This window comes from Catharus ustulatus, chromosome 29, assembly GCF_009819885.2.
Source record: "Catharus ustulatus isolate bCatUst1 chromosome 29, bCatUst1.pri.v2, whole genome shotgun sequence".
NCBI classification, from domain to species: Eukaryota; Metazoa; Chordata; class Aves; order Passeriformes; family Turdidae; genus Catharus; species Catharus ustulatus.
Window position 1 is genome coordinate 846,220 of NC_046249.1, and position 21,433 is coordinate 867,652.

The 21,433-nt window shown below is 65.6% G+C and overlaps 3 protein-coding genes across 9 annotated transcripts; 2 read left to right on the top strand and 1 right to left on the bottom strand.

The window, feature by feature from the left end:
* The first annotated feature begins 1,745 nt into the window (after positions 1–1,745).
* LOC117008347 (perilipin-3-like) lies at positions 1,746–4,976 on the top strand. 3 transcript variants are annotated; one of them, XM_033082130.1, is made up of 8 exons: positions 1,746–2,214; positions 2,290–2,485; positions 2,735–2,817; positions 2,901–3,087; positions 3,525–3,664; positions 3,719–3,904; positions 3,991–4,104; positions 4,320–4,976. In XM_033082130.1, exons 1-8 carry the CDS (start codon positions 2,164–2,166, stop codon positions 4,740–4,742), a joined length of 1,380 nt encoding a protein of 459 aa, XP_032938021.1. In that variant the 5' UTR covers positions 1,746–2,163; the 3' UTR covers positions 4,743–4,976. The 3 variants fall into 3 exon arrangements, with proteins under 3 accessions (XP_032938021.1, XP_032938018.1, XP_032938019.1); XM_033082127.1 differs by having other exon boundaries at positions 3,525–3,904; XM_033082128.1 differs by having other exon boundaries at positions 3,537–3,904.
* Positions 4,977–6,265: 1,289 nt separating this feature from the next.
* Positions 6,266–9,145, top strand: LOC117008346 (perilipin-3-like). Its single transcript, XM_033082126.2, has 8 exons — positions 6,266–6,351; positions 6,601–6,655; positions 6,868–7,063; positions 7,315–7,397; positions 7,484–7,964; positions 8,064–8,254; positions 8,336–8,458; positions 8,533–9,145. Exons 2-8 carry the CDS (start codon positions 6,608–6,610, stop codon positions 8,875–8,877), a joined length of 1,467 nt encoding a protein of 488 aa, XP_032938017.1. The 5' UTR covers positions 6,266–6,351; positions 6,601–6,607; the 3' UTR covers positions 8,878–9,145.
* Positions 9,146–9,437: 292 nt separating this feature from the next.
* On the bottom strand, positions 9,438–19,176 carry HDGFL2 (HDGF like 2). 5 transcript variants are annotated; one of them, XM_033082474.2, is made up of 16 exons: positions 19,043–19,176; positions 17,474–17,550; positions 17,262–17,400; positions 15,502–15,681; positions 15,016–15,132; positions 14,814–14,885; positions 14,442–14,583; positions 13,612–13,687; positions 13,246–13,531; positions 12,414–12,502; positions 12,025–12,095; positions 11,637–11,707; positions 11,401–11,502; positions 11,095–11,308; positions 10,356–10,479; positions 9,438–10,213 (listed from the first exon to the last, which is right to left on the bottom strand). In XM_033082474.2, the coding sequence occupies exons 1-16, from the start codon at positions 19,112–19,114 to the stop codon at positions 10,120–10,122; spliced, it is 1,926 nt and encodes a 641-aa protein (XP_032938365.1). In that variant the 5' UTR covers positions 19,115–19,176; the 3' UTR covers positions 9,438–10,119. The 5 variants fall into 5 exon arrangements, with proteins under 5 accessions (XP_032938365.1, XP_032938364.1, XP_032938363.1 ...); XM_033082473.2 differs by having other exon boundaries at positions 9,438–10,210; positions 12,414–12,508; XM_033082472.2 differs by having other exon boundaries at positions 12,414–12,508.
* Positions 19,177–21,433: the final 2,257 nt, after the last annotated feature.

The following is a 21,433-nucleotide window of genomic DNA, read 5'->3' on the forward strand; positions in this document are numbered from 1 at the left end:
CCCACTTTCCCCACGAATTCCCCTGGGATAAGGCAGTGCCAGCTCCGTGTCCCTGCTCGTGTCCCCTGCCTGTCCCCTTTCCATCTCGTGCCCCACGAGGCCACCCACGGGGGTCACCCCAGGCATTGCTGTCCCCTGGCCTGAGCAGGCGGGGCTGGGGGACACCTGGCACCTGAGGGGCTCTGGTGACACGGGAACACCTGGGGAAGGGACACTTGATGTGGCACTACCTGACGTGGGCACACCGGGGTTCCTTGGGGACGCCAATCATTGGGTCCCCCTGCGTGGGGACATCAGGGGTGGGGACACCTGGGCTGGTCTTCTGGCGTGGGTTCACCTGGGATGGGGACACTCGGAGAGGGTGGGGACAGCGGCCATTGAGTCCCTTGAGGTGGGAACAAGTGGCAAGGGGGACACGTGGCAAGGGGACACCTGGGATGGGGACACCAGGGGTGGGGATAACGGGGGCGGCGACACCTGGGGCGGGGACGGAACATCGGCCACGGGGTCCCTCGGCGCGGGGACACTTGAGAGGTGACCGGGCTGGGCTGTGCCCACCGCTGTCCCGGTTCTGTCCCCGCATTGTCCCGGTTCTGTCCCCGCCGCTGTCCCGGTTCTGTCCCCGCCGCTGTCCCGGTTCTGTCCCCGCATTGTCCCGGTTCTGTCCCCGCCGCTGTCCCGGTTCTGTCCCCGCATTGTCCCGGTTCTGTCCCCGCCGCTGTCCCCGGACCCCGCCACGAGCGCGCCCCAGCGCCAAGCCCCGCCCCAGACCACGCCCCTCGCTCCTCATTGGCCGAGACCCGGCTCCGCCCCTCCTCTGATTGGCTCTCCCGCCCCCGCGGGTCCGGGTGGGCGGGGCCCGGGGTCGCGATCTCACCCGGGGGTCGCGACAGAAGCCCGGCCCCACCCCCGTGAGTACCGAGCCCGGGGCTTGGCGGGAGCGGGAGGGCAGGAAATGGGGCCGGGGGCGTCCCGGGGGGCTCCGGAAAGGCTCCGGGGGGGCTCCAGGTGGTCCCGGGGAGAGTCCGAAAGTCCCCGGGGGCCTCCGGGGGAGATCGGCGGTGCCGAGGGCCCGGAACAGCCCAGGGACCCCTAGAAACTCAGGGGAACAAACTGAGGGTCCCAAGGGGAACTGTCCCGGCAGTGACCCCCCTGAAGCCCCCCGAACCCCCTCAGAACTCGTCCCCCGGAGAGCGCGGGGGTGCCAAAGGAGACCCCACAGGGCAGGGAGGGCTGCCGGGGCCCGGGGGGGCTGCCGGGGGTGTCGGGAGCCAGACGGGGCTGTCGAGGGAGCTGTCGGGGGTCTGGGGGGCTATCGGGGCTCAGAGGGGTCTGTCGGGGGTGTTGGGAGTCAGGGGAAGCTGTCGGGGGGTCAGGGGGGGCTGTCGGGGGTCAGAGGGGGCTGTCGGGGGCTGTCGGGGCTCAGGGGGGCTGTCGGGGGTCAGGGGAGTCTGTCGGGGGCTGTCGGGGTTCAGGAGGGGCTGTCAGGTCTCAGGGGGTGCTATCGGGGGTCAGAGGGGGCTGTCGGGGGCTCTCGGAGGTGGCTGACGGGGGCTCTCGGGGGTCAGGGGGGGCTGTCGGGGGTCAGAGGGGGCTGTCGAGGGTCAGAGGTGGCTGACGGGGGCTCTCGGGGGTCAGGGGGGGCTGTCGGGGCTCAGGGGGGCTGTCGGGGCTCAGGGGGGGCTGTCGGGGGTCAGAGGGGGCTGTCGGGGGCTGCCGGGGGCTGCCGGGGGCTGTCCCGGCCCGGTTTCCTGCGGGGGTCCCGGGACTCCCCCGGCCCAGGTGGCGGTGCCGGCCCGCACGTCCCCAGCGCAGGATTGCGACAGACAAGTGCGGTCTGGCTGCTGCTGAATCACCCAAAAACCTCCCCCTGGCCCCAAAAGGGGGGTGTGGGGTTCCCGGAGAGGACAGGGGGGTCCAAGACGGGTTGAGGGGAGTCAGTGCCGGCGTTTCCTGGCGGGGGAGAAGGGAACCCCAAAATCCAGATAACACCCCCGTGCGCCCCTCAGAACCCGCCAGCCGCTCCCACTCCGGTCATGAATTGGTGACTCTCGGCCCTCAGGGAGCAGGGGCTGGGGGTTCTGGAGGTCTCATCCCCCGGGGGGTCCCCACCAGCCTCACCCACCCTTGACCCCCCAAAATCTTCCCGCTGCAGCCGCCACCATGTCGGCCGAGAGCGCCGCGGTGCCGGCAGAGGCCGGGCAGGAGATGAAGGTAGGGGAGCACGGGGGGCTCGGGGGGGGCTGCGGGTGGCTCTGGGGACCCCATCTTATTGTCCCCCACCCTCAGAGCGTGGTGAGCCGCGTGGCCAACCTGGCCCTGGTGAGCTGTGCGTGCGGGGCCGTGGCCTCGGCGTACGGGCGCACCAAGGAGAGCCACCCGTGCGTGCGCTCCGTGTGCGCCGCCGCCGAGAAGGGCGTGAAGACTCTGACGGCAGCGGCAGCGAGCGGGGCCCAGCCCCTCCTCACCCGGCTGGAGCCCCAGAGTGAGTGCGGGGCGGGGACAGCACCCCACGGGGATGGGGGACCCCAAAACTGCCTCTCACCGAGCTCTCGTGAGGCAGCAGGAGAGCAATGATCCGGTTTTACATCTCCAGTTTATCAGCGATGAATAAAGGGGTGGAGGGTTGGAGGGGAATCACCCCACAAGTTTTGGGGTACCCCAAACCCTGGCCCTAAGCAGAGCTCCTGCAGGGCAGCAGGGTGTTAAACCCATCTGTGTTTTACATCTCCAGTTTCCACCGCCAACAAATTCGCCTGCAAAGGGCTGGACAAGCTGGAGGAGAAGTTGCCCATCCTACAGCAGCCCCCCGGCAGGGTAACGCCACCCGGGGCACACGGGCGGGGCTCAGCGCTGAGCGAGGAGCGGGGACGAGCTGTCCCTGCGCTGTCCCCTCCCAGGTGGTGGCCGGGACCAGGGAGCTGGTGTCGTGCACGGTGAGCGGGGTGGTGGCGAGGACGCGCTCGGCGCTCGGGGCCGTGGCGGGCACCCGCGTGGGGCGGCTGCTGGCCACGGGCGTGGACACCGTGCTGGGCAAATCGGAGCAGCTGCTGGATCGGTACCTCCCCGGGACGGGCGAGGAGCTGGGTGAGTGCTCATCATCCCCCAAATCTCGGGGTGCCAAACCCTCCTGGGACCCTCACCCTGCTGTTGCTCGGTGCTGCCTTGGCATTGCCCACTCGTGGTGGCCCCACCGTGGTGCCAGAGCACTGAGGCCACCATGACCCCACGCAGGGGACAGTCCCTCTCTGTGGGGGACACGGGATGGCACTGGGTGAACTCTCACCTGGAAACCCAAAGGCAAATATAGTCCCATGTGCCCGCTGGGGTATTTATAGCTTGGCACTGGTGACATTAGGCAGAGCTGGCCCCGTGTCACAGCTGAGGTGACCGCAGAGGCCACCTGGCTTAGGGTGACATCTCCACATGACCTGGTGGCCAAGCATCCTGTGGGTGCTCACGCTGGGCTCCAGTGCCCAGCACAGGATGGCCCAGCCACGCTGCCCTCACCCCTGCGCCCACAGAGGTGGCCACAGAGGTGGCCACAGGCACGGAGGTGACCACGGGCACGGAGGTGACCACAGGCACGGAGGTGACCAGGAGCACAGAGGTGACCAGGAGCACAGAGGTGACCACAAGCGCGGAGGTGACCAGGAACACAGAGGTGACCAGGGGCACAGAAGTGACCACAAGCACGGAGGTGACCAGTGGCACAGAGGTGACCAGGGACACAGAGGTGGCCGTGCAGGAGCAGCAGAGGCGGTGGCAGAGCTACTTTGTCCGCGTGGGCTCCCTGACAGCCAGGCTGCCACACCGGGCCCTGCGGCGCTCGCTGGGGGACCTGCAGCGGGCACGGCTCCGCGCCCAGCGCCTCCTGGCCCAGCTCCACCACGTCATCCGGCTGGTAAGGATGGGGCAGGGACCGTGCCAGCCCCGTGCCGGCCCCGGGTGCCCCCAGGTGTGCTCCCACCGTGCTGAACTTCCCCCCAGATTGAGGAGGGGCAGCAGGGCACGGCCGGGCCCTGGCACGGCGCCCGGGAGCACCTGCACGGGCTGTGGCTGGAGTGGAGCCAGCAGGATGAGGTGCCCATGGAGGACAGCGAGGTACGGGGCGGGGGGACCGTGGGGGACAGATGCCTCCATCTGGAGAGGGTGGGGATTGAGTCCCTTGAGCTAGGGACACGTGGCAAGGGGACACCTGGCGTGGTGACACCTGGAGCAGGGGTGGAAGAGCAGCCACGGAGCCCAGGTGTGTGTCCATGCAGGTGGGGTTGGGGTCCGTCACCCGCAGCCCCCGCTGCTCGCTGCCCATCCCGCAGGTGGAGGCTCGGACTCTGGCCATGCTCCAGGGGCTCCTGCACCAGCTCCACGCCGCCTGCTCCCACCTGGCCGCCGGCGCCCGGGCATTCCCCAGCAGCGTGCAGGAGACGGCGGGACACGTCCGGCACGGCGTGGAGGGCGTCCAGGCCTCGCTGGCCAGCGCCCGCTCCTTCCAGGACCTGTCGGGGCTGGTGCTGGCGCAGAGCCGGGACGCGGTGACGCGGGCGCAGCTGAGCCTCGAGGGGCTGCTGGAGCACGTGGGGCAGCACACGCCCCTGCCCTGGCTCGTGGGACCCTTCGCCCCCGCGCTCGTGGAGTACCCCGAGGATGTCCCCGTGGATATGTCCAAGTGGGAGGGCTGTGTCACCGTGGGGGGGACGCACCCGGTGCCCGCCGCCCCCCAGGTGTGCAGCCAGCACTGAGCCACTGAGCTGGGGGAGCGCCCACCCGGAGCCACGACCCCAAATCCCACCGGGAACGAGGGCACGATGGACTTGGTGACCCGGCGTGGGACCCCAATGGTGGCACATGGAGGACACGGCGTGACTCTGTCTGGCATCCAGGACTGCCCTAAGCCCCAGGAGCACAGGGATTTCGTGTTTTAACAGCTTCAAACCGGTTTTAAGAGGAAGAAAACAACTTTTTTGGCCTTAAAATGACTCCGAGCCTGCAGTGCTGTGGCTCGGGGGGGCTCTGCACGGGCGGCACAGCCGGGGGCGGCCCCGACGGGGCGAGGGTGCGCCAGGGTGGGACAGTGGGACGGGATTCCGTGGGTGACAAGGTGCCACGAGGTGCCAGGACGTCTGGACTGTGACCCGCAGCCGTGTGGCACTGAACTTTGTCCTAGTTGCCACCGTCGAGGGGCTGGGCTCGCCCCGGGGTATCCCCGACGTCACAAGCGCAGCGTGGTCACAGCAGCGACACCGGGCACCCCTGGGCTCGCCATTCTCCTGCCCCCGGCACCCACCGGCACCGGTTTGACCAACTCCAGCGGGCCAGGTGGGGGCGAGCACCGGGACCCCCGTGCTTGGGACCCGCAGGAGGGGAGGGGACGCTTGGGAGGGTCGGGGCAGGGTCTGTCCTTGGGGGATCGGTGCCGGGGAAGGTCGGGGCGGGTGGAACCAGTGCCAGTCTCCAGTTCTGGGCTCAGAATCCCGGGGAACCGGGTCGGTGTAGACCGGTCCCGGGGGCTCCGGTACCGGGGAGGGGCGGGGGTCAGTGCAGCACCGACCGAGGAACGGGGTCCCGGGGGCTCAGTGCAGCCCAGACCCGAGGGATCCGGTACCGGGGAGGGGGACTCGGTGCAGGCGGTTCCGGGGGGTTCGCTGTCCTCCCGGTTCTGGGGTTCGGTGTCCCGGTTCGGGGGTTCGCTGCCCTCCCAGTTCGGGGGTTCGCTGCCCTCCCGGTTCTGGGGGTTCGGTGTCCCGGCTCCGGGGGTTCGTTGCCCTCCCAGTTCGGGGGTTCGGTGCCCTCCCAGTTCGGGGGTTCGCTGCCCTCCCGGTTCTGGGGGTTCGGTGTCCTGGCTCCGGGGGTTCGGTGTCCTGGCTCCGGGGGTTCGTTGCCCTCCCAGTTCGGGGGTTCGGTGTCCTGGCTCCGGGGGTTCGGTGCCCTCCCGGTTCTGGGGTTCGCTGCCCTCCCAGTTCGGGGGTTCGGTGCCCTCCCAGTTCGGGGGGTTCGGTGCTCTCCCAGTTCGGGGGGTTCGTTGCCCTCCCAGTTCGGGGGTTCGGTGCCCTGGCTCTGGGGGTTCGGTGCCCTCCCGGTTCTGGGGTTCGGTGTCCTGGCTCTGGGGGTTCGGTGCCCTCCCGGTTCGGGGGTTCGGTGTCCTGGCTCCGGGGGTTCGCTGCCCTCCCGGTTCGGGGGTTCGCTGCCCTCCCGGCCCCGCTCCCCGCCGGTCGCTGCTCCCGGTCCGCCCCGGGCCGGCCCCGCGGGGCGGCTCCGGTCACATGCGCTCGGGGCGGGCTCCGGGCTATAAAGGGCGGCGGGGCGAGCCCGGAGCCGAACCGAGCGGAGCCGAACCGAGCCCAGGCAGCGGTGAGCACGATCCGGGAGTTCACCATCCTGGTTCCGGTTCCGATTCCGATTGCGGTCCCGGCTCCGATCGAAATCCCGGAACCGATCGCGATCCCGGCCCCAGGGACCCCCCCCTTGTCCCGGGTTTTTCCAACCGCGTGGGAGCTGCCCCGTTCCGGGGAGGGGCAATTTGGGGTCTTCCCTTGGGGTGGCAGGACGGGGGGTTGGGGGGCCCTGACCCCACTCACGGTCCCGTCCTGTCCCCCCCAGCCCCACCATGGCCACCAGCGAGTCCACACCGGCGCAGCCCAAGGAGGAGCAGCAGGTCAGTGCGGGCGAGGGGAGGAATTTGGGGGCGATCCCCGGGGCGTGGTGACAGGGATCGGGGTTATCCCACCCTCTGATGGGCTTGGGGAGCCACGGGACCACCCCAAAACCATCCTCGGGGTGTTGGGAACACGCAGCACACCCCATTCCCTGTGGGATTTGGGGGTCCCTCCCGCCCACGCTCACTCTGAGCCCTTCTGGCTCCCCCAGAGCATCGGGACACGCGTGGCCAACCTGCCCCTGGTGAGCTCTGCCTACGACATGGTGTCCTCTGCCTACACCTGCACCAAGGAGAGCCACCCCTACGTGCGCTCCGTGTGCGACGCCGCCGAGAAGGGGGTGAAGACTCTGACGGCAGCGGCAGCGAGCGGGGCCCAGCCCCTCCTCACCCGGCTGGAGCCCCAGAGTGAGTGCGGGGCGGGGACAGCACCCCACGGGGATGGGGGACCCCAAAACTGCCTCTCGCCGAGCTCTCGTGAGGCAGAAGGAGAGCAATGATCCGGTTTCATATCTGCAGTTTGTGTCAGCGATGAATAAAGGGGTGGAGGGTTGGAGGGGAATCACCCCACAAGTTTTGGGGTACCCCAAACCCTGGCCCTAAGCAGAGCTCCTGCAGGGCAGCAGGGTGTTAAACCCACCTGTTTTTCACTCCTCCAGTTTCCACCGCCAATGAATTGGCCTGCAGAGGGCTGGACAAGCTGGAGGAGAAGCTGCCCATCCTGCAGCAGCCCCCACAGAAGGTACCAGGGCAGGGTGGGGTGGGGTGGGGTGGGCAGCACACTCAGAGCCCCCCCAGTGCTTAACAGAGGTCTGTGTGTCCTCCCAGATCATCTCAGACACCAAACTGCTGGTGACCTCCACGGTGACAGGGGCCAGGGATGTGCTGACCAGCACTGTGGCCGGAGCCAAGGATGCAGTGTCCAACACCGTGGCTGGAGCTAAAGATGCAGTGTCCAACACCATGGCTGGGGCTAAAGATGCAGTGTCCAACACCATGGCTGGGGCTAAAGATGCAGTGTCCAACACCATGGCTGGAGCCAAGGATGCAGTGTCCAGCACCGTGGCTGGGGCTAAAGATGCAGTGTCCAGCACCGTGGCCGGAGCCAAGGACGCGGTGACCAGCAGAGTGACCGGTGTGATGGACATGACCAAAGGGGCTGTGCAGGGGGGTGTGGAGATGACCAGGTCTGCGGTCAGCAGCGGTGTCAGCACCGTGGGCCAGATGGTGGCCAGCGGGGTGGACTCCGTGCTGGGCAAGTCGGAGGAGCTGGTGGATCATTACCTGCCCATGACGGATGAGGAGCTGGGTGAGCAAGGAGGGGAGGGCAGAGCCTGGGCAGGGCAGGGGAGGCTCTGTGGGTGGTGATGGTGGTGCTGGCACCCCCTGAGCAGCTCCTGTCCCACAGCCAAGCTGGCCACGGCCGTGGAGGGCTTCGAGCCGGAGCAGCAGAGGCAGCAGCAGAGCTACTTCGTGCGCCTGGGCTCCCTGTCCAGCAAGGTGCAGCACCGAGCGCTCCAGCACTCCCTGGGCAAACTGCAGAGCGCCCGCCAGAGCAGCCAGGACCTGCTGGCCCAGCTCCAGCGCACCCTCGACCTGGTAGGACCTAGCCCTGTGCCCCCCGTGCCACCTCGGGGTGTCCCCGGTGGGTCCCTCACCCAGCCTGTGCCCCTGTCCCAGGTGGAGCAGCTGAAGCAGGGTGTGGACCAGAGGCTGCACGGAGGGCAGGAGAAGCTGCAGCAGCTGTGGCTGGAGTGGAGCAAGAAGCAGCCGGGCAGTGACAAGGACCAGGTGCCACCGGAGGTAGGAGCGGGGCAGGGGGTCCCCAGGGTGACCCGGGGTGTCCCCCAGCCCTCACCCCCCGTGTCCCCCCGCAGGCAGTGGAGTCGGGCACGCTGAGCATGCTGCAGGGATTGAGCCAGCAGCTGCAGAGCTCCTGCCAGCCCCTGGTGTCCAGCCTGCAGGGCCTCCCCGGCAGCGTGCAGGACACGGCGGGGCAGGTCCGGCAGAACGTGGAGGAGCTGCGGGCGGCGCTGGCCTCGGTCACCTCCCTGCAGGACGTGACCGGCCCCGTGCTGGCCCGAGCCCGCAGCCACGCCAGCAAAGCCCGGCAGCTGATGGACGAGCTGGTGGAGAACGTGGCCTTCAACACCCCCCTGACGTGGCTGGTGGGACCCTTCGCCCCCTCGGGCAAGCGCCCGGTGGAGCTGGAGATGGAGTAGCAACCCTGGGCTGCTTTCATCCCTAAAAATCCTCGTTAGGAGCCTCTGCTAAACCCCCCCTGCCCTCCTCACCCCCAATCTTGTGCCTGCCTCTGTGGGGACCCCCCTGCCTGCCCCAGCTGTCCCTTGTCCCTTGCTGGGACCTGCAGTTTGGTGCCTTGGCTGCCCCAAGTGCCTCTCGGGGGTCCCCCACGTCCTCGGTGCCTTCAAACCCCTCAGCCTTGTAGGGTCAAAACAGCACAAGAAATAAACTCCGGTTAGTTTTGCACTGGATTGAGGTTTTTTTGGGGGCGTGGGAGGGAGGAATTGGGCTCTGGGGACCCCCATGTCCCAAGCCCCCATTCCCCAGGGGTGGGAGGAGAGGAGCTGGCAGTGGGATCAGGAGTGGGGGCCTCCCCCTTCCCAGCACTCGGGTTGTTTTGGGCTTTATTTTGGTCTTGTTTACGAGTGTGAGATCAGGCCTGGAAAAAGTGCAATGTCCCAGGGCAGAGTCACTGCAGCCTGCGAGGGGGGCTCGGGGCATCCCCGGGGTCGGGGCACAAAGAGGAGGCGGCACCGGGTGGAGCCGGGAATTCTTTATTGGACACGGACAAAAGCTCGGGAGTGTTGCAAACGAGCAGAGGGACCAACGCTGAGCTGCTGCCCAGCACGGGCACGATGGTGCCAGGGTCAGGGACCCCTGGCACGGGCAGGACAGATCACACCCTTTCCACCCTGGTTTTACACCAAGAATTCGGTGCCCAGCCCTGAGGCAGAGGGATCCGGCTCCAGCAGCTGCCTCTGGATGGAGAGAGGATCAGAATGGTGGGAAAGGGGCTTGGAGCAGCCCCTGATGGAATCTGGGGACCCCTGGGGTGTTTTCTGACCCTGGGCAGGGGTTAAGGTCCTCCCCTCGTCCCAGCCTCAAGAAAGAGACACTGGGGTTCCTTCTGTTTTTCATTAGAAAACCCTTTATATTCATTTCATGTCGGTTGAAATCACAAGAAATTAGGTAGGAGGGGGGGAAAAAAACAAAACGAAAAAAAAAATTAAAAACAAAGTGGGGAGGACAAATACAGACACCAGCACAGCCCCCCCGCGGGTGGTGCCTCCGCAGGGACGGGACACGGGACAGGACCAAGGACATCGGCTACGGTGGGACTTGGTGAAGTGACTCAGGCAGGGGACGAGGCTGAGGCTGCTCTCCCTTCACAGCCTCTCCTCCTCCTCCTCCTCCTCCTCCTGCAGGTGGGAGCTGCTTCCTCAGCTCTCCTCCTCCTCCTCCTCCTCCTCATCCGCAGCCTCCGACTCCCCGCGAGCTCGCTCCGGCCCGGCCTTGGGATAGTCCTGGACACTGCTGGGGGAGAGCAGGGGCAGGGAGAGCTCAGCCCCCTGCTCCTCTGCCTCCCCTGCCCCTCTCCCACACCCCAGCTCCTTCCCAAGCTGGCAGAACCCACGGGATGTTCCCAAACCACCCCAGCCCTGCTCCCCACACTCACTTGTTGTGGGGCTCCTCCGTGGATGCCTCCAGCTCCCCAGCTCCTGGCCCTTGGCTCTTGTCCTTCTCCTCTGTGCCCTCTGACTTTTGGGACAGGGATTCACCATTCACAGGACCTGATAGGTCTGTGGGGAAGAGAAGCTCAGGCTTTTGGATCTCCTCATCCCTCCCGACCCTCATGGGCTGAGGATCCCTGGCCACAGGCTGTCCCTGGATGTGCAGCCAAGCCCAGGACAGGCCTGATCCCACAGCTGCAAGAAGGGCTCCACACCTCCATCCCCCAGCCCAGAGGCACCGTCAGGGTGGATTTTCCCTGTCAGCTCCTCTGGGAAGGCTCTTGCAGCATCACCAGGACGCCCCAGGCAGAGACCTGGATCCGAGGGTGGAAGATCCCAGCCACCACTCCCTGTGCAAGAGCCTGAGCCAGTGTTCAAGGACATCTCCACATTCCTTCATGCCCAGACCACAGCTCAGGCTGGCAGGGAGGAGCCGTCCTGGCCCAAAAAGCAGCGTGGAGGCCCCCAGAGCCCGGGTGTGGGGCTCCAGGTTTGCCCTCTGCCCTCACTGCGTTCCCCATCCAGCCCTTCCCCACTCCTGGCACTCCAGCAAAGGAGGAGGTGCTGATCCCTGCAGCACGAGGCCAACAGGCACCTCCCCGTGTCCCGTGTCCCCAGCAGGATGGGACATGTCCCAAGGAGGGGCTCAGGACCTGCCCAGACAGGGATGTTCAGGAACGTTACCAGCATTTGTCTCCTCTTCCCCCTTCTCATTCCGTGTCTCCGCCCCCGACAGCTTCTCCTGGCCCTTCTCTGCCTCCCCCTTGTCCTTCTCAGGCCCAGCTTTGTTGGCCTTCTGGATGGATTCCATCTTTGGTCCCAGCACACGCGACTTCAACCGGGTGTAGACCTCGGCCGCCTTTTCCATCACGTCCTTGTTGGCTTTGTAGCGCCGGATCTGCCCCGGGGAGCAGGGGGAGGAGGGAGCCCTCAGAGCTGGGGCCAGGCAGGCTCCCTGCTGCCCCAGGGAGGGCTCAGCCCCAGCTCTACCTTCTTGAGCGTAGCCACCACATCCGTGTGCTTCTGGAGGATGTGGGAAGTGACCTGGAGCGTGCCCAGCTCCTCGAGCGCGTTCAGACACCGCTTGATGTCCTGCACAGAGGGCACCAGGCTCAGGAGCTGCCCTGGGGGCACCCCCAGAGGGAGGAGAGGAGCTCTCCTGGCTATCACAGCCAGGCAAGGACCAGCAGGGATGTCCCAGGCCAGGCCAGGCCCGGGGCACTCACCGGGTTATCCACCTTCAGCGCAAACTTGATCTCGCTGTGAAGTTTCTGGAGTTTCTCTTCCACTGTGGGCTCTGGAGCAGAGACAGAGACACAGGCTGAGAGTGAGGGCAGCAGCAGAGCCCAGGCCCTGCCCAGAGCCCAAGATCTGCTCTTGAGCCTGGGATCACTCCCAGGCAGGGGCTGTGTCCTCCCAAACTTCCAGAGTCGAGCACAGGGGAGGGGATGGGCTGGGGTGTGCCAAGATAGGGAGGGGATGCCAGGGAAGTGATCCTGGGATCACAGCAGGGCTGGGAAAACCTCACTGATCCATCCCAGGGGTGGGGGAACCAACCCTGGAGCCCTCCCCTCTCTCTCCTCCCCTCTGGATGGGAAGTAGGGGCTCCCTCACCCTTTTTCTTCTCCATCCTCCTTTCGGGGATAGAGTCGGATTTCTTCCGGCCTCGTTCCACCTTCAGAGGTCTGTGGGAAGGGAAGGAAAAAGGGAAGATGGTTGTGGTGAACCCTCTGCTCACCCCTGGGCTAACAAGGGGGATGGCACTGGCTGGAGCACCCAAGACCCCTCCACCCTGTGCCCCATGAGAAAGCAAACACCACGGAATCTCATCCTGGGAATCCCCAACAGCTCCTCCAGCCCCTCAGGAGGAGGGGAGGAACAATCCCAGCCCCTCTGCAGGGGCAGAGCCCCATCCCCACCCCAGGGTGCTGGGGCTGGAGCTGTGCAGGAACAGCCCCACTGCCAGGAGCCAAGGGGAGGGAGGGAGATGTGCAGATGCTGACTTGTTCCGTGGCTTCTCCTCTGCTCGGCCCCTCTTCTCCTTCTGATTTGGTTTCCTTGACAACTCCGAGGGCTGTTTCTTCGCAGGCTTCTTTACCTTGGAGGAGAGAACAATGCAGGGAGAGCAGCAGGGCCCTCCCTGCTGCAGCACAGACAGAGCCACAGCCACGCCACAACAGCCACCCCACAGGGCCCAGGGGCACCCCAGACCAGAGCATGTGGTCACCCCATGGCACACGGTCACCTCACAGTCCCATTGTCCTGGCACAGCATCACCCCATGGCACAGTCACCCCATGGCACAGCATCACCCCATGGCACAGTCACCCCATGGCACAGTCACCCCATGGCACAGGCACCCCACACGCTCCCAAAGGCTCCAGGGGACGGTGGAGCAAACCCCGTGACTGTGGTGGAAGAGCATTGTGGAGATCATGGAATGGTTTGGGTTGGAAGGGAGCACAAAGCTCATCCTGTCCCCTGGCAGGGACACCTCCCACTGTCCCAGGCTGCTCCAAGCCTGGGCTTGGACACTTCCAGGGACACCCTGTGCCAGATGTGAGGCCCACAGCTGGATCCTGGGCCAGGGGAAGAGCTCCAGGGTGTGGATATGGCACGGACACAACCCTTCCTACACTGTGTGGGCAGCTGCAGGGTAACCCAAGACCACGAGAGCAGGTCCTGCCTCTCCTGGAGGTGCCTGATGGCCTGGCAGGGGGGTGACAGGCTCTCCATCCACCCCCAGGTCCTGCCACTCCTGGGAGTGCCTGATGGCCTGGCAGGGTGACAGGCCCTCCATCCACCCCCAGACCCCCACCCTGAGCTCTGCCCTCACCTCCTTCTCCTGCTCCAGCTCAGAGTCCGAGGAGGACGCAGCCTTGGCCCGGCCCCTCCGGCCCTTTTTGGCCGTCTCATCCTCGGCGCTGCTGTCCGAGTCCGAGTGCGCCTCCTCGCCCTTCTCCGCCTTCTCCTTCCTCTTCTCCTTCTCCTCCTTCTCCTGCTCCCGGAGCCGCCGGATCTCCTCCTCCTGCTCCCTCTTCCTCTTCTCCTCCAGCTCCCGCCGCCGCTCCTCGTCCCGCCGCTTCCACTCGCTGATGCGATCCACGTCGCTGTCGCTGTCGCTGCCAGGACAGGCCACCCCTGTCACAGCCCCGTGTGACCCAGCCCGGCCCAGGGGTGGCAATGTCCCACCCCAGCTCACCTGTCACTGCTGGAGCTGCTGGGGACACGCTCCGGCTTCGGTTTCCTGCCCCGGGGCTTGGGAGGGGGTTTCTCAGCTGCAAGACAACAGGGACTGCTCAGCAGGAGCCCCGAGTTGCAGAGGCAGAGGGGTTCTGGAATGTTCCTACAATTCGGGATAGGACCCCAGAGCCTTGGGAATGCCTGAGCTCGCACACTCCCATCCCGAGGTGGAGGCAGAAGCAGGAGCAGGGACTGGAGCAGGGGCAGGGACAGGGACAGGGACAGGAGCAGGGACAGGAGCAGGGACAGGAGGAGGGACAGGAGCAGGGACAGGAGCAGCAGAAGGAGCAGGGACAGGGGCAGGGACAGGGGCAGCAGCAGCAGTAGAAGAAGGAGCAGGGTCAGTGGCAGGGGCAGGAGCAGCAGCACCAGTAGAAGGAGCAAGGACAAGGACAAGGACAGGGACAGGAGCAGCAGCATCAGCAGCAGCAGAAGGAGCAGGGACAGGGGCAGCAGCAGTAGCAGAAGTAGCAGGTGCAAGGGCAGGGACAGGAGCAGGGACAGGAGCAGCAGCAGCACAAGGAGCAGGGACAGGAACAGCAGCAGCACAAGGAGCAGGGACAGGAGCAGCAGCATCAGAAGGAGCAGGAGCAGGGACAGGGACAGGAGCAGCAGCAGCAGGAGCAGCAGGAGCAGCAGCAGAAGGAGCAGGGACAGGGACAGGGACAGGAGCAGCACCAACAGAAGGAGCAGAGACAGGAGCAGCAGCAGCAGAAGAAGGAGCAGGGACAGGAGCAGCAGCAGCAGCAGCAGAAGGAGCAGGAGCAGCAGCAGCAGCCCCAGGGGTACCTGGCTTGCGGCCCCGTGGCGCCTTTTTCACCGACACGTCCGAGTCCGAGTCCGAGTCCGACTTGGTCATGTCCACGGTGGCATTGGGCATCTCCAGATCCGAGTCCACCTTGGAGTCAGAGTCAGAGCCAGACTCCACTTTCTGCAGGCAGAGAGCAGGGCTGGGATGGAGGGTGGCTGTGGGGTGGCACTGCCCCAGTCCCAGTTGTACCCCCAAACCCTGTGGTGTGCCCCAGCACCCCAAGCCCCAGCAGGTCACCAAGAGATCAGTGAGGTCCCTCCAGGTGCTCCAGCCCAGGCACAGCCCTGTCACCCCCAGCTCCCCCTGACCCTGATTCCTCTCCAGCCTCCCTCAGATTAGGAGTCCTTCACCTTCTTCTTCCTCCCTGCTGCTGGCATCCTCCGTGGGGCCCGGGCCACTGGCTTCTTCTCAGGAGTGAAATCCTGGAGGAAAACACAAACATGAGGAGATATGGAATGGTGTCATCACAGTCAGGTTCCCTCCAGCCTCTGCCCCACTCCCACAGGGATGCTCTGCCCACCACCCTGCCACTGCATCCCCAGATCCTCTCACCTGGTCACTGTTTTTTTCTGACTCAGAGGACGTTTCTGAGTTCTCCTCCTCTGTGACAGAGGGGCTGCCCTGATCCAAGTCACTGGAGGATTTCCGAGGCCGTTTTGTCACAGGCATCTGCCAAAGGAGAAGTGACAAGATGAGAGAAGCCCATTGCTTCTCCACCCACCATGGACAGCAAATGTTTCCTGGGAAGGGCTTTCTCCACTCTTCCCAACCAGCCCTGCAAGAGCTGCACTCAGATCCACAGCTCTGGATCCTCCTCCAGGCTGCAAACCCTGCCAGGACTGCCCATCCCACCCCCCACAGGCACCATGAGCCATCTGTGAGACCCCAGAACCACGCTGAGCCCCATTTCCCACTGCACAATCCACAGGGAGTTGGTTTCTCCACCACCTCCTGCTGAGGTGGGTTCAGGGAAAGCTCCGTGACGGATCCACAGCGTCCCCAGGCTGGGCCACCCTCCTGTCCCCAGCCCACACTCACTTTCATGGCCAAGGATTTCCTCTTGAGCCCGCTGTGGTCGCTGCCCCGGTCCGAGTCCTCCTCGCTGTCCACCTTCTGGGCAGGCCCCGTGGCCATGGCAGCGTCGTCCTCGTCGTCCCTGGCGTCACTCCCCGCCATGGGGTCGTTCTCGGGGACGTCGCTGTCGGAGGAGCTCGCAGGCTGAAGGAGCGGGAGGACAGCAGGGTTAGGGGGTCTCTGGGGGGCAGGACAGGAGGGAGAGGGGGCACTGAGGGTGGGGAGTGAAGGAGGGCAGAGCTGGGCGTGCAGAGCAGAGCAGAGCAGAGCAGCCTCCCCTCCCCTCCCAGCACGGATCCCTCAGGACAGCACCACAGCCCTTCACACAACACTCCAACCCTGACACATTTCTGGGGTGCTGCTGCCTCGCTGCCCTCTGCCCCCCATCCTCACACCCTGCCAAAACCCCTGGGGCAGCCTGGAGCCGGGCAGAGCCCAGCCCTCCTCTGCCCTGACGGCGCCAGACAAGCCGGGTGGTGGCCGCGTTCAGCTTCTCCTTCTGCCTCCTCTTGGCTCTTCCTGTCCTCTTGACACACCTTCCCACAGGAAAGGTCCACACAAGGAGTCCAGGTGTGCTCTCCCCAGGTGGGATCTCCTGTGTCCTGCCCCCTGAAGGTCTCCTTGTTTCTCCAGCCCATCGGGAGGTTCCTCACACACCCCAGCTTCATCTTCTGGGCTGCTCCTCTGTGTGTGGAGCACTGACACTCCTGGAGCCGGGTTCTTCCAACTGCTGCAAAGCCTCTCCTCACCCTTGGCTGTTCCTGGCACCGTGCTCCACTTAGGTCTCAAATCCAAGGGAACTTCAGAGTCTTCTGCTGCTCCTCTTGCTCGCAGGATGTTGGGTGCTGGTGAACCCTCGGCCTCGCTGGTCCCTCATCCCTGGTGGGAGCTCCTGGTGGATTCCTGGCTGTGGCAGGTGCTGCTTCCCTCACCACACCAATCTCCAGGTTTTCAAGTACCTCCAGAGCCTCAGTTTTAGGTGGACTACACTCACAGTTTTGGGTGGACCAGTTCCCAACCCCTGCCCCTCAAACCACATCCTCACTCCTACCTGACCATCAGGCCTGGGGGGCTCATTCCCTGCTGACCTCCAGGGACCACCTCGACCTTGCTGCCCCCCCTACAAACCTTCCTCTGCCTCTTCAGCCCCACTGCCTAGGAATCCAATGCCTCCTGTGATGATCTTTACAGAATAAACTGGATCCCAATTATGGTCATGAGATGCCCCCATGAGCAGCTGACCAAGAGCTGTTCCCTGGCCTGGCCCACTCCAAATCCAGCTGGAGGGCTCAGGAACCTCAGGAATGGATGGAGAAGGGAACTTCCCAATAGTCCATGAGCAGATGCAGGAGCCAGGGATGAGCAAGCTTCAAGTTCTTGCTCTGACAACAAAATCTCCACAGTTTTGGGCAAGCAGCACAAAGCACGTGGTGGACCCCAGTTCCACCACGACAACAGGGCAGGAACAACTTCCTCCAGAGCAAGTGGGAACTTCCAGCGCTCCTGGAAGCCCAAGGAAAAACCCTCAGTGGAGGAAGATGAGGAGAGCAGACTCCCTGGGGAAGGGAGAGGGCAGGGAAGGAGAGGGGAGCCAATTCCACCCCAAGGAAGCCAAGCTGGAAGCTGGAAGCAATCGGCAGAGCAGCGAGGAGGAGCAGAGACAGGAGGAGCGGCTCGGGGGGCGCAGGGGCAGCGGCCCCACGCCCTGCCCAGCCCACACTCACCGCAGGGGCACTGTAACTGGCGTGGGGGTTGTTCTGGATTTCCCACAAGCCCTCGTTGAAGCCTTTTCTCTTGTTTGGTTTCCCGTATTTGTCTTTGTACTTTTCGTAAGGGAACAGATCTTTAGGGCCCAAGAAGGCGCTGGAGGGAGACAAAGCAGAGGTGAGGCCGGCGCGGAGGCAGAGCCCGGCGGGGGGAGCGAGGCAGCGCTTACGTCTCGTGGGTGCCGAAGAAGAAGATGGGGTACTTGTTCGGGGGGGGTTTCACGGCGCCATCCGCGATGTCATCGATCTGAAAGGAAACCCAAAGCAGCAGGAGGTCAGAGACAGCGCTGACACGTCCTCAGCCCCGGCAAAGCGGCGACGGGTCCGGCACCCGCTTGGAGCCAAGCGCGGCAGGAAAGCACCCGGACGGGGCCCTGGCTACGGAGCCGAGTCCCTGAGGAACGGGAAGGATCCGGCACCGAGGTCTTGTGGGCAACGTGGGCCTTGTGCTACTCGCCCGGGATCCGGGAGCCCGGCAGTGCGGGCGGGGGGCGATGGACGAGGGGCCGCAGGGTCCGCAGGAGCAGCCCCGCTGCCGGCCGGACACCCCGTCCGTCTTCTGTGCTCCAGGCGGGCACGGGGAGCCTCGGGGTGTGCAGGGGTGCTGGGGAGGTCTTCGGGGCGGGGGGGGACCCTTCCCCAAAAAGCAAGCGAGCTAAAGCAGAGGGGCTGTCCTGGCAGCAGCGGCAGTCCCGGTCTCACGGCGAGGTGCAGCCAAGCGGTGTCCCCTGAGCTCCCCGATCCACCTGCCAGGCTCTTCCCATCCAAGGGCAGGGGATGAAGCTGCCACGCCCTCGGCTGACCCCGCAGAGCCCCCAAGCACCCCCCAAAGCAGCTCCAGGAGCACTGCAGCACGACGCTGTCACCCGGCATCAGCTGTCCCCCTCCCCAAACACTGCAGCACCCCAAACAAACTGCCCCAAAGCGCAGCAGCACCCGCTGATCCCACACCGTGAGCACTCACACCCAGTGTCCCCTCAGTGTCCCCAACAAGGGACAGAACCCAGAGTGCGGGATCCCATCCCAGGGCAGGACTGAGCTGCCATCCGGGGTCTCTGAGCCATGCTGGCCCCCATCCCAGTACAGCCGCTGGTTTGGGGTCCCCCATTCCGCTACAGGACACCCCATTCCAGCGCTGGGCCCCGTCCCAGTACAGGAGCTGGAATGGGACCTCCCATCCCAGAATGGGACACCCCGCACCGGTACCGGACCCCAGCCCAGCTCAGGACATTCCAGCCCAGCCCGGGTGCTGGGATGTGACCCCAGATCCCGGTCGGAGCGCTGGGACAGATCCCTCATGCCACCACCGGCTCACATTCCATGACAGATACCGATACGGGTGCCCCATCCCGAACGGGACACGCATCCGCACCGGGTCCCCGTCCCGGTACGGACCCTCCCACCCCGGCACAGGTCCCGTTACAGCACGGCCACCCCGGCACCAGCTCCCCGTCCCGGTACAGGCGGTCCCGTCCCGGTACGGCTCCCGTTATGACATCTCCATCCCGCTCCGTGCTCCCACGCCGGTACCGCGCCCCCATCCCGGTACGGGATCCCCATCCCGGTACAGGTACCGTTATGGCATCTCCATCCCGGCAGGGCCTCCGCTCCGGGGACAGGGCTCGGTGCGCGTCCCCATCCCGTCTCCAGCCTCCCCTCCCGATCCCGCCCCCATCCCGGTCCGGGACCCCCGCCCCACTCCCGGTCCGTCCCCCCGCGGCGCGGCCCCGCGGTCTCACCCGGGCCGGCCAGTGCGGGTAGCCCTTCATCTTGGCGAAGACGAGGTCCCCGGGTTTGAAGCTGTGTGGCATGGCGGCACCGGGGGGCGCGGGGGGCACCGGGCGCGGGCAGGCCCAGCCCAGGCCGCGGCAGCACCGGGCAGGCGGCGGGGGCGGCCCGCACCGCACGGCACGCAGGATGTCCCGCCCCCGGTCGCGACCGCGCCGCCCATTGGCTCCGCCGCGCGTCGCTCAGCTTGTCCGACCAATAGGAGGGAGGCGGTGGCCCGGCGGGATAACGGGATTGGACCGCGCCGCCGGAGGCGCCGAAGCGGGGGGCGCTGGGGGGCGGGGCCTGAGGGGCGGTGGGGGACGGGGATGGGGACAAGGACTGAGGGGGCTCGGACCTGAGGGGACACAAGGACTGAGAGGACAGAAGGACTGAGGGGGCTCGGACCTGAGGGGACACAAGGACTGAGGGGACACAAGGACTGAGTGGGCTCGGACCTGAGGGGACACAAGGACTGAGGGGACAGAAGGACTGAGAGGGCTCGGACCTGAGGGGACACAAGGACTGGGGGGGCTCGGACCTGAGGGGACACAAGGACTGAGGGGACACAAGGACTGAGGGGGCTCGGACCTGAGGGGACACAAGGACTGAGGGGACACAAGGACTGAGTGGGCTCGGACCTGAGGGGACACAAGGACTGAGGGGACAGAAGGACTGAGGGGACAGAAGGACTGAGAGGGCTCGGACCTGAGGGGACACAGAGATTGAGGGCGCTGGGACATGAGGGGGGTCGGGGCTATGGGGGCTGTCAGGGCTGTGGGCACAGGGTCAGGGCCATGGAGGGGCCAAACCCCGATCCTGCCCGCTCCACTGCCCCCAGCCCGGCTGAATTCCTTCCCGGGGCCCTCCTGAGGCTCCAGACTCCTTCTGGACTGGGGACGATGGTGGCTGGTCGTGTCCCCGGCCCAGGACAGTCACTGGGGCCACACGGGGGCAATCCGACCCACGGGGCTCCGAACTCGGGCTCAGCCCAGCTAAGCTGGAGCAAACGCTGGACTGGGAGCTGGACTGGGGTTTAACCCGGGTTTAACCCAAACCGGTTTCTGTGCAAGGTCATGGAGAGAGCCAGGCGGGAGCAGAACCAAACCACAGCCCGCATTTGGGGGAGATTATTGCCAGGGGTTGGGAGGGGAGGTGTGTGAGGAGGGGAAATCCCGCTGCAGGAATTCGTGGAGGTGTTGGGAGCGCTCCCTGTCACACTGCGAGGGAGGCACTGCCACGTCCCTGGTGTGGCACATCCCTGCCGTGCCATGTCCCTGGTGTGCTACGTCCCTGGTGTGACACATCCCTGCCGTGCCATGTCCCTGGTGTGCTACGTCCCTGGTGTGCCACATCCCTGCCGTGCCATGTCCCTGGTGTGCCATGTCCCTGGTGTGCCAGCACCACATCCCTGGTGTGCCATGTCCCTGCTGTGCCACGTCCCTGCTGTGTCACATCCCTGCCGTGCCATGTCCCTGCTGTGCCACGTCCCTGCTGTGCCACGTCCCTGCTGTGCCAGTGCCATATCCCTGCTGTGCCATGTCCTTGCTGTGCCAGTGTCACATCCCTGCTGTGCCATGTCCCTGCTGTGCCAGTGCCACATCCCTGCTGTGCCATTTTCCTGCTGTGCCACGTCCCTGCTGTGCCAGTGTCACATCCCTGCTGTGCCATGTTCCTGCTGTGCCAGTGCCACATCCCTGGTGTGGGACGTCCCCGTTGTGCCACGTCCCTGCTGTGCCACGTCCCTGCTGTGCCACGTCCCTGCTGTGCCATGTCCTTGCTGTGCCAGTGTCACATCCCTGCTGTGCCACGTCCTTGCTGTGCCATGTCTCTGCTGTGTCACATCCCTGGTGTGCCACATCCCTGCTGTGCCATGTCCCTGATGTGCCATATCCCTGCTGTGCCTTGGCATTGCCAAATCCCATCCATGCTGCATCCTGACCGTGCCATGTCCACACTGTGCCATGTCCACTCTGTGCCATGTCCACTCTGTCCCGTATCCACTCTGTGCCATGTCCACTCTGTCCTGTATCCACGCTGTCCCGTATCCACTCTGTCCCGTATCCACTCTGTCCCGTATCCACTCTGTGCCGTATCCCGGCCTTGCCCCATCCCAGCTTTGCCGTGTCCCAGCCGTGCACTATTTCAGGTTGTGCCTCATCCCGCCCGTGCTGTGTCCCAGCGCTCTGTGCATCCTGCTCAGCCTGTCCCGTGCCGTGGCGGTGTCAGATCCGTGCCACAGTCTGTGATTCCCACTGGCTGTGTCCAGCCTTCATCCATCCAGGTGTTTCTGGCTCTTGGTGTCCCCAGGTCAATCCCTGTGCCGATGCCACCGGCAGGGCAGTGCCAGGTGCTGCTGCACA